The sequence below is a fragment of the Triticum dicoccoides genome, chromosome 2A (assembly GCF_002162155.2).
Source record: "Triticum dicoccoides isolate Atlit2015 ecotype Zavitan chromosome 2A, WEW_v2.0, whole genome shotgun sequence".
NCBI classification, from domain to species: Eukaryota; Viridiplantae; Streptophyta; class Magnoliopsida; order Poales; family Poaceae; genus Triticum; species Triticum dicoccoides.
Window position 1 is genome coordinate 489,582,644 of NC_041382.1, and position 16,831 is coordinate 489,599,474.

At 47.2% G+C, this 16,831-nt stretch overlaps 1 protein-coding gene and 1 long non-coding RNA gene across 2 annotated transcripts; both read left to right on the forward strand.

Annotated features, from left to right (window-relative positions):
* The first annotated feature begins 3,188 nt into the window (after positions 1 to 3,188).
* On the forward strand, positions 3,189 to 3,718 carry LOC119359484. The gene has a single exon (XM_037625656.1). It carries the CDS (start codon positions 3,215 to 3,217, stop codon positions 3,584 to 3,586), a length of 372 nt encoding a protein of 123 aa, XP_037481553.1. The 5' UTR covers positions 3,189 to 3,214; the 3' UTR covers positions 3,587 to 3,718.
* A 732-nt stretch (positions 3,719 to 4,450) lies between these two features.
* Positions 4,451 to 5,724, forward strand: LOC119359485. Its single transcript, XR_005172556.1, has 3 exons — positions 4,451 to 4,807; positions 4,933 to 5,025; positions 5,464 to 5,724. It is a non-coding gene; the product is annotated as an uncharacterized LOC119359485 (long non-coding RNA).
* The last annotated feature ends 11,107 nt before the right edge of the window (positions 5,725 to 16,831 follow it).

Consider the following 16,831-nt stretch of genomic DNA (forward strand, 5'->3'; position numbering starts at 1 on the left):
CGCTCCTGGAGAGCTTCAAACTCGGGTAAGTAAAAGGAAAGTTTCCTTCACATGCTTGCTTTGCATAATGAATGCCTTACCCACTGCTATCTTCTTCACCGCATCCATCTCCTGGAGGGCCTTGTGGGCTTTAGCCTTGGCGCTCCGTGTGCTTTCGAGTGCCTTCGCAAGCTCAGACTCTCGCGTCTTAGAGTCAATCTCCAAGGACTCATGTTTTTTGGCGAGAGCCTCGAGCTCTTGCTACACCTCGCCTACCCGGGCTTCTTGCTTTTCCCGCTCAAGGCGCTCCGTGGCCACTTTGTCTTCGGCTTCGGACAGTGCCTTCTTCAGGGTCGCCACCTCAGTCGTGGCACCTGGAAAATTCATGATGATCCTATTACTTCACACCCAAACTTCTTTCTAATATATAGACAAGGTATTGCTTACCTTTGCTCTCCTCGAGCTACCTCTTGGTAAGGCCGAGCTCGTTCTCGGACCGCTCTAGGTCCTGCTTCAGTGCAGAGACCTCCGCAGTACGTGCGGCAACGGCCAGCAGTGAAGCCTGCACATACACATAGACATGTTCTTATTAGACTCTTGGGTCATCATTTGATCCTTTATTCGGCCTTTCTTTGCGAACGCCGAACAGAGCATCAGGGGCTACTTTCTATGTGGTGATGTTTTCTTATATTTTGATTGCTTACCTCAAAGCCTGTTAGGAGGCTGGCGCAAGCTTCCACTACAAGAAATATGTCAATTAGTGACCTTCTGTCAGTGACTCTGGAAGAATTGGTCATAGATCTATGACCATTTGAGACCAATTGGTCAAAAGCTGTTTGGGGGGCTCCAAACCCTAAACCATTACGACCATTTTGGTCAGAAAGGTCGTAATTTCCTTACCCGAAATGGTCATAAAGCAAACAACGCTAGTCTGATGCCTTATCTCTAGTTGTTAACGACCAATATAGATGGTCATAGCCTTGTAAATTATGGTGGGTTGCGATGACTAGGCGTCATCTCATCAGTTTTGCCTATGTGTCAATTTTTGCCCTAGGTTGTGAGGCAACCTATATTTCTATTATTCTAAAAATTCCCAAAAAATTCTCATAAATTGTTTGGATTGTATCTTCATAAAATATTTCAAAATACTTCCTTGCCTAGTTCAAAAATAATTAAACAATATTCATTTTCCTATTCTGTTCAAAGCAGCACTTTGTGAAGGAAGTACCACTTTGGCATGTCCAAATAGTATCCATTTTCTACAGTGCTTTCCTATGCCCAAATAACCATCCTACACCAAATGCCAGCTCAATTCATTAATTATTTTGAGCCCAGCTTCAACATTCGTATTTATGTCCAGTGTGGTACTTTGCAAAGCAAGTACCACCTAGGCTCCTCCTTCTGAGCTGAAAATTTGCGAACAAATTCTTCTTAGTAACCGATCATCCTCAGCCAAAACTCACGCCCATTAGCCATGTACATTTCCCGTACCGCCAATCAAACACTTGGCTGCTAATTCATGTTTAAGCATCGACCGGTCTCCTCGTGAGAATCTTATGTTGTAATTTTATTCCTACCACCTACCCGGGGAGTGCCCAACCCACTAGACAGGGCTAGGCCTCCCAGAACGCATGTCAACGCCAAGGTCACGCGGTGACCACACACCAGGCATGCGAGTTTACGCGCTCTAGAGTTGGGGCCCTCGGCCATCGCCCAAACCTCGACGTATCGCCACCAAACCATGTATTTATGATTAAATAGGTACTTATGTAACTAGAAATGATTTTTGGAAAAAATAAATAGCAAACTATGAGGCAGCTGCAGTTCAAATTTGACCCGCTTCCACCTGAATCGGCGAAAATTTGTCTTTTTCACGAGAGGTGGATCAAAACTTTTTACACCCAACCATTTTGTCAATTGTGAATTAAATATGGCCTAGTATTTTAGAAAATTGATTTGGTCCAATTTTGCAACAATTATTTGGGAGGTCCTTCAGAAAAAATCTCCTTTTGGGCACTCGAAAAATGGAAAATGGTTTTTTCGTCCAAAGAAAATGAAAACTTCCTTAGGCAACATTGTTTGCCATTCCAATATGCACCCTTGTGCACAATATGAGATCATTTGAACAAACTATGCCATGAATGTGGCCATAAGATTGATCATTTTTCTTGAAAGCCATTGATCTCCATACATGATAGCTCGTTTCTGAGAACACTTTTTTAAAATAATTGCCGTATTACAAGTTTGTTATTTTTCCTGAAAACTTGGTCACATATAATGACACAATGTGAAGGTTTTCCAATTTTTTGATTTTTTTTGAATTTTTTATGCCCGTTTGAAAATGCGGTCAAAACGGTGGGCTTGACCGTTCCAAGCTAGTGGTTGAATCTTAGAATTTTTTGGTGTTTCTATGATTAAATTGATACTTATGTACCTAGAAATGATTTTTGGAAAAAATAAATAAATAGCAAACTATGAGGCAACTGCAGTTCAAATTTGACTCGCTTCCATCTGAATCGGCGGAAATTTGTCTTTCTCACCAGAGGTGGGTCAAAACTTTTTACACCCAACCATTTTGTCAATTGTGCATTCAAAAATGAAAAATGAATTTTTAATCAACCATGACCAATTTTTTAGTCAACTGCGACCAATTTAAATGGTCATGACATCGTACTCGTGTGCTGCATTTTGATTGGTCTGTGGGCGTTTCACACGGATCGTGGATCGAACACCGTCGGATGCTCGCGGATCCAACGGCAGTCCTCACCCCAAGCCCACCTAAGCCAAAACCCTAGTCCTCGTGGACATTTTCCATCTACCCCCCTCCTTTATTTCTCCCTCCCTCCCGCGACCTCCTCTCCCTCGATCCTTCGGTCGGCCGGCGCGACCTCCGCTCCACATCCTCCGGCCCCGCTAACGACCTCCTACCCCAACGCCGGCGCGCGGCAGATCCAACCCAGCAGCCGCCCCTTCTCCCCTGTCTCCTCCTCCCATCAGACCCATCGCCGCCGTGACCTCCTCATCTCCTCCTCCCTTCAGATCCATCCACCCGATGCCGCCCCTTCTCCCCCGTCTCCTCCTCCCATCAGATCCATCGCCGCCGCCACCTCCTCTTCCCTTCAGATCCATCCACCCGCTGCCACCCCTTAACCCCTTCTAACCCCTTCCCCAGTGGAACCGCATCTCCCCGAGCGCCGCCGCCGCTGTTGATCACCCGCCGCCGGAGGGGTCCACGATGCATCCTGAGCCAATCGCGCTCTACGGCGGAGAGGCGATGGATTTAGCAGGCGCCTCGAAGCCCGATGAGGAGGTGGCTGCCTACCAGAGCAGCGAGGCCAAGCAGGCGAGGCTGCAGTCCATGGTCGCGGCGCTCCTCGACGACCCCATTCTAGCCGACCTCCTGAGGAAGCCCCCGCTGGCGGACGTGGACACGCTCATCAACCTCGAGCTCGGCACCACCATGAGGGTGACCGTCGTCAAGCTGGATAACACCTCGTTTGGTATAATATGGCCCTCTTCGAACCCCATGCACATTTTTGTCCAAATCACTTACCGTGAGTTTATCCCACATCTCAATTCGTGTTCCTCTTGTCGTTGGGGTGACTGATACAGATGTCGCGGTGTTGAACACTGCTACGCTCAAGGATTTGAAGCTGGCTATCAGGAAATGATAGTCAGATTTATTTGTCTGAAACTGTGGAAGGATGAATTCTGACATCCATGTCATCTAATTCATTCATGCTGACATGTGTTGATCTAATTAGTTAACATCCTTCGAAATGCTGCCGATTTGTCTTTGCTATTTAATATATCCTATGATGGGCACTAAGGCACTATTGATCCACCAAACTTTTCTTAGTTTAGATGGGTGTGATTATCTAAATAAGCTAAAGGGTCACGAGATGTATGGTATTAACCTGAATTCTTAGTAGGCTCGAGATGTTGAGAATCCTAGCTGAAGTCGTGTTTTAGTTTGACTTTGCATTGTGTATTGAATAGTTGAATCTGTGTACATAAGGTTATTCAAGCCTGCTTGAATTAGATTCCAAGATGGAGCTTATTCTAATTTTTAGTTTGATTTTGCACTGAACTTGACCTGTCTGGTATTGACTAGCTGAATGTGTGTACACAAGGTTAGTCAAACCCATTCGAAAGAAGGTCCCTATCTTAACTAATCTATTTCAGTTAAGCTAAGGAGAATATAATGTTCAAAGATTGTCCTCTTAAAGAAGTATGAGCTCAACATAGAAAGAATTTTCTCTCTAAGATGTTACACTGGTATCTATATTCTAAACTAGGATCCCATTTCTGTGACTCCATGAAGCTTCGGTCGTGTGGTTATAAGTTTATCTAGGACACTACATCGTTTGCCTATCTAATATAACGAGAGCACTCACTGCAAAGAGTTCTTGGCATCAGTATTTGTTAACGCTGAATTGTCAGAAAGTATTGTACCTATTCATCCAAGAAAGGCTACTATGTAGTATGAGGATTGTAGTGTTGTTAAAATAAATTGTAGATTTGGGAAGGCTCAACTAATTTATTGCTGTGCAGACAGAACATTACTAGATGCTGGGAAAAATAAACTGTAGAAAATTACGAGCCGACATACGTGTTCTGTAATTAAAAAGCTTCAGCTGCATAAGTGTAAAACTAGTTAGAGATCCTACCTTATTGAATGTTAGCTATGCTTAATAATATGGCCTTCTAAGTTCTATCACAATGTTACCTCTTCAGCTGTATAATAGCCGTCAAGCTTGTATTGTATTCCCCAAAAGTGCCAACTTGTAAACCCTACCTGATGGACGTCATATACTGCTGGTCAAAGGTTGAGACAGCGATTCTTATCATGCATAATCTCGACATCTGATGCAATCATACTCTGCATCTGTATTGTTGCTGCAGCTTTTGTAGTTATATTCTATGTAGAGTCCTGAAACATTTTCCTCATAGGGCGCCACCTTCGGAGAGGTGACAGAAATGACTGACATTTTTGAAGGAAGCATCATATGGCTAGTTAGGAGGCTGGATGAATTTCTGAATCAGGTAAACCACCTGTTGGTTCCGGGCACTAGTACTAAAATCACTTGGATAGAGAGTGTATGTCTTTGATTATCCCATTTGACTTAAAGTGCATGTGAATAAATAAAAATTGCCTTCAATTGATCCATTAGATCAATGTGCATGTGAATACAAGTGTGACATGTCCTTCTAGCAAAATGTCCATAAACTGTCAACATTTACTCTCAACTGTGACATGACTGAATATGATGAACAAGTTGGGCTGTAGCTAGATATGTAAGAAATGTTATCTATTTCTGTTTATCTCCATCTATAGAAGTTGTGATTGGCATCGACTTTCTTATTTGCCCTTTTCTGCATTCCCAACACTTTACTTTTCTATTACAAGTTCTGTAAATAGTCAAGAAAATAAGCTTACTTTGTTTTCCTTTGTTGAACCAACTGACTTGATTTGTTTGCCAGCTAAAAGCTGCTGCTGAAGCTGTTGGGGAGGTCAACCTTGAGAGTTTGCCAGCTAAAAGCTGCTGAAGCTTCTTGTTTCCCTTGCATTTGTTAACTTGCACAGGGCATGATTGCTCTATTGTCTATTGTCTAGAAAAACTGATCGCCTACCTGGGTGGCATCTGCATCGTGCTTGCCAGATTATTTGTGTGGTCAAATGAAATGGTGAGTGGTATTAAAATGCTCATGTAGACAGTGTTTAAGCATTAGAATGGTGTAGATAGAGTTGCGCGGCAACTACAGTGTCTGTGATATTCGAGATACAGGGTAAATAAGTGTTCATCAGAATAGAATGTGATTATTTTTATTGTTCTGGATCTATGACCTCGGTTGCATATCTTGTCAAACTCTTTTAGAGTTATCTTGATGAGTGTCCACGTCCCAATATTATGACTATCTCTAATGAGTATAAATATAAATTAATATAGCTGTCAATTTTTAGATAGAGCAAAGTGTCAATGCATTTCACACCTATTGATTCATCAGGCTCGGTCAGTCGGTCTGATCCTGTAGTGTTTAAAACTTATAATTATGATGCATTGGTCCATATGGCCTTGTTTTTTGATGCATATATATATGATGTAGTTGATAGGCCTTGATCTCAACCTCTCAAGTTTATGTTTCCTTGTGTGTAGGTAACTTGTTATTTTTATTGGCAAGCCTGTAATGAATTTATTAGATTTTTTCTCCTATTGCCGTGTACAGTATGTCACAGGCTTGCGGAGCATGTCATTGTTCTTAGTGTGATGTTGTGATTCTTGAACAGTGTCAATGGTCGTGTATAGGTGTCTTTTGTAGTATAAAAAGGGCCACTATCAGCCGTAGGATTTTGATTCATGCTGTGAAGATCATGAATATATATCTCATTTTGCTGCTCTATGCCTCATTTTAATTCTTCTCTGATTCATGTAACAGGATGACAGTGGAAGCCATGTTGTTGTTTTGTTTGTTCCCAGCCTTGACTATGGTCGTCGAGCGAATCCGGCATGTTGTTAATCTAGTAGAGCTTGTTAGGAGTCTGAATCTAAGAACTTGTAGAGCTTGTTAGTATTACAATTGTAGAGCTTGTAAAGCAGTATGGTCTTCTGTATTGGAATGGATAGAGCTTGTATCATGTGATCTGGTTGCTCTTATTTAAGTATCATGTGTGTTTTTGTCTATGAAAATCTAAATAATGCTTGAAATATGAAGAATATGAGTTTGAATTGATGGGACCCACTTACCACAACATGACAATGGGAACCTGTTACTAGAACCTGACAACTGGGACCCATCTGACTAGTGGACCCTTCTTTTGGGAAAAAAAGAAAAACTAAATTCGTTTAGACAAAAGGGCCACAACCCAACAATAAAAAGGCTGCAATATTGGGTTTGGCCCATGAACCCAACCAAAAATTGACAGAGAGAAAAAAACACAAATAGGCTGAATTGTTGGGCTAGGCCCATGTAGAAAATCGAATTGGACCGGGCTGATTCTTGTGCCACATCAGATTGCCACATCGGATGCCTACGTGGCCTGGGGAGGCTGCTAGTGACCAAAACAAAACAATAGGCATATTTTGGTCAGAAACGTCCACGACCTTCTCACAGAGAAGATCGTTAATTTCAGTTTACGACCGCCAGCTTTTGACCTTCTATTTTTGGTCACAAAAAGGTCGCAAATGAAAAACTATGACATTTCAGTGACCAATAGTGGAGGTCACAAGATAGCATATTTCTCGTAGTGTTTGGTCAGTCCGTTTTTGGCGGACTAAACTTTCTCGATCACCGCACTCATGATAGTGTGGTGCTCTTCGTCGATGGAAGCGCCGGGAAGCGCTTCTAGCAAGTTGTCTGGTGCCTCTGGATGGACAGAGGACACCGACATGAGTGGCTTGCCCCCTTAACAGGGGATCACCTGCCGGAGTCCAGAACCACCGAAGGTTCCGGAGTAGTATTCGACTGGGGGCCGAACTTGGAGCCCGTGGGAGTCTTGCTCCCTTTGCGCCTAGGGTCCGGAAGGTCGCCTCGAGGCGCCCCCAGGACTACCTCCCCTCGGCTCGGTGCCTTTCGGGACAACACCTCGACATTGTCCGTAGGGCAAGGGGTGGAGGCGGTCGGAAGTAAATCACTATTCATATCCGACGAGTCCAATGAACCGTCCGACGAATCTACGTCGAGATGAGCTCGGGACGGACTGCATAATCATACGCGGCGTAATGATAAACAATGCAATAAAACATACCATGAATTACCATGATGTCCGAATACTTACGACTTCGCCAGGGGCTTCTCCCTGGGTAAACATTCGTCGCCGCTGTAGGCGGCCGTCGTGGAGCAGTCCGGAAGGAGGGTCTTTCCCTTCCTGGACCCTTCGGCCTCCCCGATTGGGTCGGCCTTCCTTTTCTTCTCTCCCCTGGCTGGGGGGAGAACTTTCCTCCTCCTCCTCGTTTTCGTGGGAGGAGTGCGCGTCGGAGTCATCGGACGATGAGTCCGATACAACCTTGCGCCGGAGACCCTTTTGGGTCCCCGTGCCCTTCTTCTTGGTCTTCTTCACCGGCACCTCGTAAGGTGCCGGAGCCAGCATCTCCGTTAGGAGAGCATCTGCAGGATCTTCAGGCAGGGGGGGCAAGGCAATCGAGCTGCTCCGCTGTCTTTATCCAGTCCTATTAATGGCATGTAAGCTTAGATCTGGCACATGATTTAAATGGGGAAAATAAATACCCTATGAGATATAAAAACTTACCTGATTGGCATGGCGCTTTGCGCTGAGTCCGCGGTCCTCAGTGAGGGAAGGAGGTACCTCGGCGACCTTGAACAGCACCCTCCAGACGTCCTTGTGTGTCGTGTCGTAGAGCTCTCGCAGCGTCTGGTGCTTGGCCGGGTCGAACTCCCACAAATTGAATGCCCGTCGTTGACACGGGAGAATCCGGCGGAAGAGCATGACCTGGACCACGTTGACAAGCTTGATTTTCTTGCTCATCATGTTCTTGATGCAGGTCTGGAGTCCGGTCAGCTCTATCGAAGAACCCCAGGGCAGACCCTTCTCTTTCCAGGAAGTGAGCCGCGTGGGGATTCCGGAATGAAATTTGGGGGCCGCCACCTAGTTGGTGTCGCGCGGTTCGGTGATGTAGAACCACCCCGATTGCCACCCCTTTATGGTATCCACATAGGAGCCTTCGAGCCAGGTGACGTTAGGCATTTTTCCCACCATGGCGCCTCCGCACTCTGCTTGTTGGCCAACCACCACCTTCGGTTTGACATTGAAGGTCTTCAGACACAGGCCGAAATGGGGCCTAATGCGGAGGAAGGCCTCGCACACGACGATAAACGCCGAGATGTTGAGGATGAAATTGGGGGCCAGATCATGAAAATCCAGCCCGTAGTAGAACATGAGCCCGCGGACAAATGGGTGGAGAGGAAATCCCAGTCCACGGACGAAGTGGGTAAGAAAAACTACCCTCTCATGGGGTTCGGGTGTAGGGATGATCTGCCCTGCATCTAGTAGCCGGTGCGCGATGTACGTGGCCAGATATCCAGCTTCCCGTAACTTTGTGATGTTCTCCTCCGTGACGGAGGAGACCATCCACTTGCCTCCCGCTCCGGACATGCTTGGAGTGGTTTGAGAAGAGAGATACGAACTTGGGCGCTGGAGCTCGAGTGTGCGAGAATGGGTAAGCAACGAGGAATAAGGCATGGGTGAAAAGAGTGAATCCTAATCCCTTTATAAGGGAAGAAGAGGCGATGCGCCTCCCCACTTGCCTGGTAAAATCGCTTATTCCCCAAGCACCGTAATTGATGGCACGATTGGGTTACCCACGTCCGTATTGATGAGAATCCCGTAATAAGGGGGACACGATCTCTGCTTTGACAAGACGTGTCAAGAAAACCGCCTCGCGATATGTGCGGTGCTGGTTGAGAAAAATGGTTTGAATAATGACCGGGCCATGACGTGATGTCATGCTGTCAAAACGTGTCAGCAGATTAGATTCATGGAAATATTATTCTCTCTATGGTGGTATGTGGAACTTGTTTTGCAGACCCGGACACTATCCTTGTGTTCGAAATCTTCCATGGAGTATTAGGAGGAGGAACCCGCCTTGCAATGCCGAAGACGAAACCGCGTGTCGGACTCATTGTCATTGAAGCCTGGTTCAGGGGCTACTGAGGGACTCCTGGATTAGGGGGTCTCCGGACAGCCAGACTATATCCTTTAGCCGGACTGTTGGACTATGAAGATACAAGATTGAAGACTTCGTCCCGTGTCTGGATGGGACTTTCCTTGGAGTGGAAGGCATGCTTGGCAATACGGATATGTAGATCTCCTCCCTTGTAACCGACTCTGTGTAACCCTAGCCCCCTCTGGTGTCTATATAAACCGGAGGGTTTAGTCCGTAGGACAACATACAATCATACCATAGGCTAGCTTCTAGGGTTTAGCCTCTAGGATCTCGTGGTAGATCAACTCTCATAATACTCATATCATCAAGAACAATCAAGCAAGACATAGGGTATTACCTCCATCAAGAGGGCCCAAACCTGGATAAACATCATGTCCCCTTCCTCCTGTTACCATCCGCCTTAGACACACAGTTAGGGACACCCTACCCGAGATCCGCCGGTTTTGACACCGACAATCTATATTCCCTATTTGGTGTGTACTTGCAAACTCTATGCACTCCACAAAAATTGACATGCTTATAAGAGACATTTTCATCATGACTAGCGCAATCATCGTTAGTACTATGGGTATTCAAAGAGTTCATACTAACACCTTTGCCATCATGCTCATCATTCAAAGATTTAGTGCCAAACATTTTAATGCATTCTTATTCTAACATTTTGGCACAATTATCAGAATCCTTATTTTCACGAAAGATATTAAAAAGATGAAGCATATGAGGTACCCTCAATTCCATTTTTTGTAGTTTTCTTTTATAAACTAAACTAGTGATAAAACAAGAAACTAAAAGATTCGATTGTAAGATCTAAAGATATACCTTCAAGCGCTAACCTCCTCGGCAACGGCGCTAGAAAAGAGCTTGATGTCTACTCCCTCCGTCCGAAAATACTTGTCATTAAAATGGACAAAAAGAGGTGTATCTAGAACTAAAATACATCTAGATGCATCCCCTTTTATTCATTTTGATGACAAGTATTTCTGGACGGAGGGAGCACTACACAACCTTCTTCTTGTAGACGTTGTTGGGCCTCCAAGTGCAGAGGTTTGTAGGACAGTCGCAAATTTCCCTCAAGTGCATGACCTAAGGTTTATCAATCCGTGGGAGCCGTGGGATGAAGATGGTCTCTCTCAAACAACCCTACAACCAAATAACAAAGAGTCTCTTGTGTCCCCAACACACCCAATACAATGGTAAATTGTGTAGGTGCACTAGTTCGGCGAAGAGATGGTGATACAAGTGCAATATGGATGGTAGATATAGGTTTTTGAAATCTGAAAATATAAAAACAGCAAGATAGATAATGATAAAAGTGAGCACAAACGGTATTGCAATGCTAGGAAACAAGGCCTAGGGTTCGTACTTTCACTAGTGCAAGTTCTCTCCACAGTAATAACATAATTAGATCATATAACTATCCCTCAACATGCAACAAAGACTCACTCCAAAGTCACTAATAGCAGAGAACAAACGAAGAGATTATGGTAGGGTACGAAACCACCTCAAATTTATCCTTTCTGATCGTTCTATTCAAGAGTCTGTAGTAAAATAACATGAAGCTATTCTTTCCATTCGATCTATCCTAGAGTTCGTACTAGAATAACACCTTAAGACACAAATCAACCAAAACCCTAATGTCACCTAGATACTCCAATGTCACCTCAAGTATCCGTGGGTATGATTATACGATATGCATCACACAATCTCAGATTCATCTATTCAGCCAACACAAAGAACTTCAAACAGTGCCCCAAAGTTTCTACCGGAGAGTCAAGACGAAAACGTGTGCCAACCCCTATGCATAAGTTCACGAGGTCACGGAACTCGCAAGTTGATCACCAAAACATACATCAAGTGGATCGCGTGATATCCCATTGTCACCATAGATAAGCACATGCAAGACATACATCAAGTGTTCTGAAATCCTTAAAGACTCAATCCGATAAGATAAATTCAAGGGGAAAACTCAATCCATTACAAGAGAGTAGAGGGGGAGAAACATCATAAGATCCAACTATAATAGCAAAGCTCGCGATACATCAAGATTATGCCGAATCAAGAACACGAGAGAGACAGATCAAACACATAGCTACTAGTACATGTCGTGGTTCTAACTCTGACAGTGAGGTAGGGGGGTATGTATGGAGAGGCTAGATCTCAGCTATGGAGAAGTTGTAAATACACCAGGATGTACGAGTTCAGGCCCTTCGCGGAGGAAGTAACAGCCCTGCGTCTCGTTGCCCGGAGGCGGTCGACTGGATTATGTGTGTATGAATTACAGGGGTGCCAACCCCTGCTACTGAGGAGGGGGTGGCTTATATAGAGTTCGCCAGACCCCTCCGGTCCTCAGTAATGCAGGGTTAAAATACATTAAGACTGGGTGTTACTTGTAACGTCCCTAATAAAGTGCTATGATGACCATAAAGACTATTTAATGGCCGACCGTTTGCTTGCGGAGTGACTTTAGATCTCCTGTCAGTTGAGTGATTGGCTTCGTAGTCGAGTGGTAGCTTCCTGGTCGAGTGTCTTGAATCCGTCGAGTGAGATACCTTCAAGTCGATTGAAAGGTGACTTCTTCCAGGATGTCCTTGGGTATTGCTCTTAGGATAGGTCCATGCCCCTACCCTAGGTACATAGCTTCATCATTAGCCCCCGAATGGATCGAGGTTCGAGTGGGGAAGGAGTTGGGGGTCCTTCCGACTGGTTCTTAGCGTCATACGAATGTCTTGTACTGGATCAATCGTCACGGATGACGTTGTCAACTTCTTTCGGTCACCTTGATCCATTCTTGGTCTCTCGTCGAGTGAATTTCCTTACTTGTGGAATATCGAGTGCCGGCATGAGCGGGCTCTTCAGTTTGATGAGTTGTTCTGCAGCCCGCGGATTTTGCGGGATTTGAATTTCGGGAAGCGAGCGGGACGGGGGCGGCCGAAGTAATCGGATGGGATAGGATGGAAGCTCCTCGATCTCCGCGCCACCTTTTTCGCCACGTACCGCGCGCGCGCCTGTTGCGGGATTTGACGGGATCGTCTGGGCCTACCGGTCAGCCACTCGGAAGCGGCTCCTTATAAGTTGCCGGCTCGGGGCTCCCCAACAGTGTGTTCTCGCCTTTCCTTCTCCCCCCGCAAGGTCCTCTGCCACCTCCGCTCTCACCCTAGCGCCGTAGGTCCATTCGAGCCTCGCCGGCGACGATGGTGAAGGACAAGACATCGGCTTTGGAGCGCACAAAGAAGGCGGCGGTGCTGGGGAAGGGGAAGAAGTCCGCTCGGGGCGGATCTTCCTCGAGGACTGCTCTACCTAGGGATTGGATCCAGGGCGACTGGATGCCCTCGGTGATTCGGCAGGAAGATCTTGACGACATGGTCGAGGGGGGAGTCATTCCCCATGAAGCTGCGCATCTCCTGGGGAGAGAAGTCGAACCCCAACCTCGTGACGGTGAGTGCGTCCTCCTCGCCACCCATATCGATCACGGATTTTCTCTACCTCCTCATCCTTTTTTCCGGAGCTTTTTGAACTTCTTCGGAGCGCAGCTCCACCATTTCACTCCCAATTCCATCGTGTATCTTGCGGCTTTCGTTTCCTTGTGCGTAAGTTTCTTGGGTTGCCGCCCTCATTGGGGACTCTTTAAACACATCTTCACTTGTCGTTCCCAATCGGTAAAGAAAGCCAAGTCGAGTGACGAACGGACGCAAGTGATCCAGCTATGCGGGGGCCTGGCAATCCAGATGAGGGGTAAAAGTTCTTTTCCGTCTATCACTTTTCCCGAGTCGGTCCGTGGTTGGCAGTCGACCTGGTTTTATTGCCAAGACCAGGTGACCCCAGGGCAGTCGACTGGTCTTCCCCCTTTCTCTCTGGATCGAGCTCAAACGCCTGCCTCTCTGAAAGTGCTGCCGGAGGAGAAGGCGCAAGTCAAGGTGCTAGTTGGTCGAGTGGTTCAGCTTGTCCGAGAGGGCGTGACCGGCATGGACTTGCTGGAGGTCTTCCTTCGGAGGCGTATCCAACCGCTTCAGGCTCGTGACCACCCTATGTGGCTGTACTCGGGTCTCGACGACACCACTCGGGTTCACCCAGAGGAGGTCACCGACGAGATGCTGGAAGGGTGGCTGTCGAGCATCACAAGGAACAAAGACAACCCCCGAGGAGCCAGGAGGGTTCCCCCGCTTGACAGTACATACGACGTGGACCAGGTCTGACCTTGTGTTCCCGACTGAGATCTTGCTTTCTTCATTTGCTCTCTTTGAATCGGTCGACTTACTTTCGACTTGTCTGCTATTCTCCAGGAAACTACAGAGATGTACTCGACACCCAACGGAGCACAGGGGCAGGCCGAGGAAGGGGAGGCGAGCGGAGGCGAAAGCGGGGACGAACAGGGGGAGTGGGAGTCTGACGGCGAAGGAGAGGGAGACGACGACGTCCACTCCAGCGAAGAGGAGGAGGAGGAGGAAGCTGAACCTCCCCGCTCGGAAAGGCGATCCAAGCTTACACACGACCCTGCGCGGGAACGTGGTAAGGCGACTGCTCCCGTTGGGCAGTCGTCGAAGCGCCCTCGGACCTCTTCTCCAGCGCTGACTGAAAAAGCTCCCAAGCACCCCCGCGCGGCGCCGTCCAAGCCACCCAAGGCTCTGCCCAAGATGAGGATGACTGTCCCCACCATTTCTGAGTAATGATAGAACTTGTTCTCCTTTGTCGACCGTGGACGGATCCTTGGTCGATCCACTGAGCCGACTGACTGTCTTTCAAAATTTGCAGTGCTGCTACTTCTGAGATCTCCGCCAAGGACGATGATCAAGAGATGGAAGATGCTGTTACTTCCAACCCTGGTATGATTATTGATGTTCTGCCTTGAATCGACTAACGATTTCTTATGACTCTGGTCGATTGAATTTTTCTCGTAGCTCCTCCTCATGTTATTAACCTTCCTGACGACAAAGACGAAGCGCCGCTGAGAGTGAGGCGGAACAGGAAAGCGTCGGCTGGCGAGACTCCACAATCCACTCTGGCGCCTGAGGCCGTAGCTCGAGACGGTGGCGATACCACCCGGGCTTCTGTGACTTTCGCCAATCCTCTGACGAGTGTGCGGCCCTCGACGTCGACCATAAATCCGCCTTCGCTCTTCTCCACACACCACGTCCCTGAGGACCAACTGGGTGCAGCTAAGGAAGCTATACGCCAGGCAGGCATCATGATGGAGCAGGTCAAGGTGGTTCGAGAAGCCAGCCAAGCGGCTTATGACGCGAGTTCAGCTCTTCAGAGTAATGTCCAGGTCAGTCGATTTGCTACTTGTTCTGTTAGGGTATGCTGTCTGAAGAATCTCTTTTCCGAAGATCTTTTAAATCTGTACACCCACTGGGTGTTTCTGTTAAGTTTTTTGGTCGAGTGGGGGAACGCTGAGTGCACCCACTGGGTGTAGTCCCCGAGACTACAGTGGACTGCTGGCAGTCGACTGTAGTCTTTATATTGTGTTGCTGTAGTTTTACTCCTTCACTCGGTCTGGCCAAGCCATGTCGAATGAAACTGTATCCGGTCGACTGCGGGCAGTCGATTTTTTTTTTCAAAACCAGTGGGGGCACGCTGAGTGCACCCACTGGGTGTAGTCCCCAAGACTACTGTTGAATGTTTTTGATTCAGCTGTAGTCTTAGAAACGTCATCATTGTCTCTTGGTTACTCGGAAGCAACTTATCTTGGACCTCTGTCGACTGACTTTTACAGAAATCCTGTGAACTTGTGGCTCTCTACACTGAGTTGGAGAACAAACAGATCCAGCTCGACCTTGACTTGAAGCTCGCTCAACAGAAACTGCAGAAGGCGCGAGACGAAGCAAAAGGTACGGCTGGCGAGGTTTCTCATTCTTGACGAGTGACTTCCCTTTCTTGCCCATTCTTGATGTTGAGTTCACTCGACGTTCTGTAGATAAACTGGAGGAAGCTCTGAAGAAGAAGGATCAAGATCTTGCCGAAGCACAGAAGGAGGCCTCGAGCAAAACAAAGCTTGCAGAAGAGAAACTGGCTTCGGTCGCAACTCTTGAACAGGAGAACTCCAGACTGAAAACTGCTCTCGAGACAGCTAATCGAGAGGTCAGCCGACTGAAGAACGACAAGATGGTTCTGCACGACCAGGCGGGTGAGCTGGCGGGGAAGGTAAACAATCTGGAGGCTTATCTCGGTGGACTCGCCAAGAAGCTGTTCGTCATGCTCGAAGGTAATTATTCCGACCCGGCTGTCTTGCAGCTACCAAGCCCGCGTAAGGCCACTGTCTTATTCTTGAATCGTGTTTGCAGAATTCTGCCAGAGCTTCGAAGAGGAAACCAGCCGAGTGGAGCCAGGCTTGGATCCCAGCAATTCTCTCATGAAGGACGAGGCTGCTATGAACGTGCTCCGATTGGAGTCTCGTGTTACCAGCGTTGTTGACTATCTTGTTCGGCTGAAGGTTGCGATGTCACAGATCGACACATCACTCTGGCTTGGAATGACGCTTCAGAACGACCTCGAGTCCCTGATGGTTCGACTGGATGAAGTCCCGGGTCGAGTGGCGGCATGGAAGAAATCTTCTGCTAGATGTGGTGCTGATGTCGCTCTGTCTCTGGTTTGCGTCCATTGCAAGGAGGCGCGAGAAGAAAAGCTGGCCGCCATCCAAGTTGCCAATACCAGGAAGCATAGCTTGCAAGACTTCATGGATACTTTCATTGCTGCTGCTACTCGTATTGAAGATGGGATCGACTTGGACGAGTTCGTCGCCCCTTCCAGTCCTCCGCTTGAGGAATGAAAAACTTTTATGCTTCACTTTAAATTTGCCTCGGAATGCCGAGTGGATTCTGTAACCGTTAAACTCTGTCGAGCTGAGGGCTCGAGTACTTTGATCTGGGGTCTTGGACCTTTGGGTTTTATCCGAACTTGATTTATCGTTGAATATCTTCGGGAATTATCTGCCGAGTGGAACTTGGCCTTCACTCGAAATAACTTCGTATTTGTGGTGCAGCTCCGAAGGAAAAGGTAACAGTCGATTCGCATCTTGCCGTCCTTGTGGATTGGGACGTGTTCCGAACTTAGGCGAGCACTGGGCTGCAGCTAAGCCCCCGAGTGGGAGGTTTGCTTTCCACTCGGCGGGATTTTTGAACACTTAGGCGAGCACTGGGCTGCAGCTAAGCCTCCGAATGGGAGGTTTGCTCTCC

Coding starts and splice junctions, on each gene's coding strand:
- LOC119359484 (XM_037625656.1), top strand. CDS start 3,215: ATGCATCCTGAGCCAATCGCGCTCTACGGCGGAGAGGCGATGGATTTA.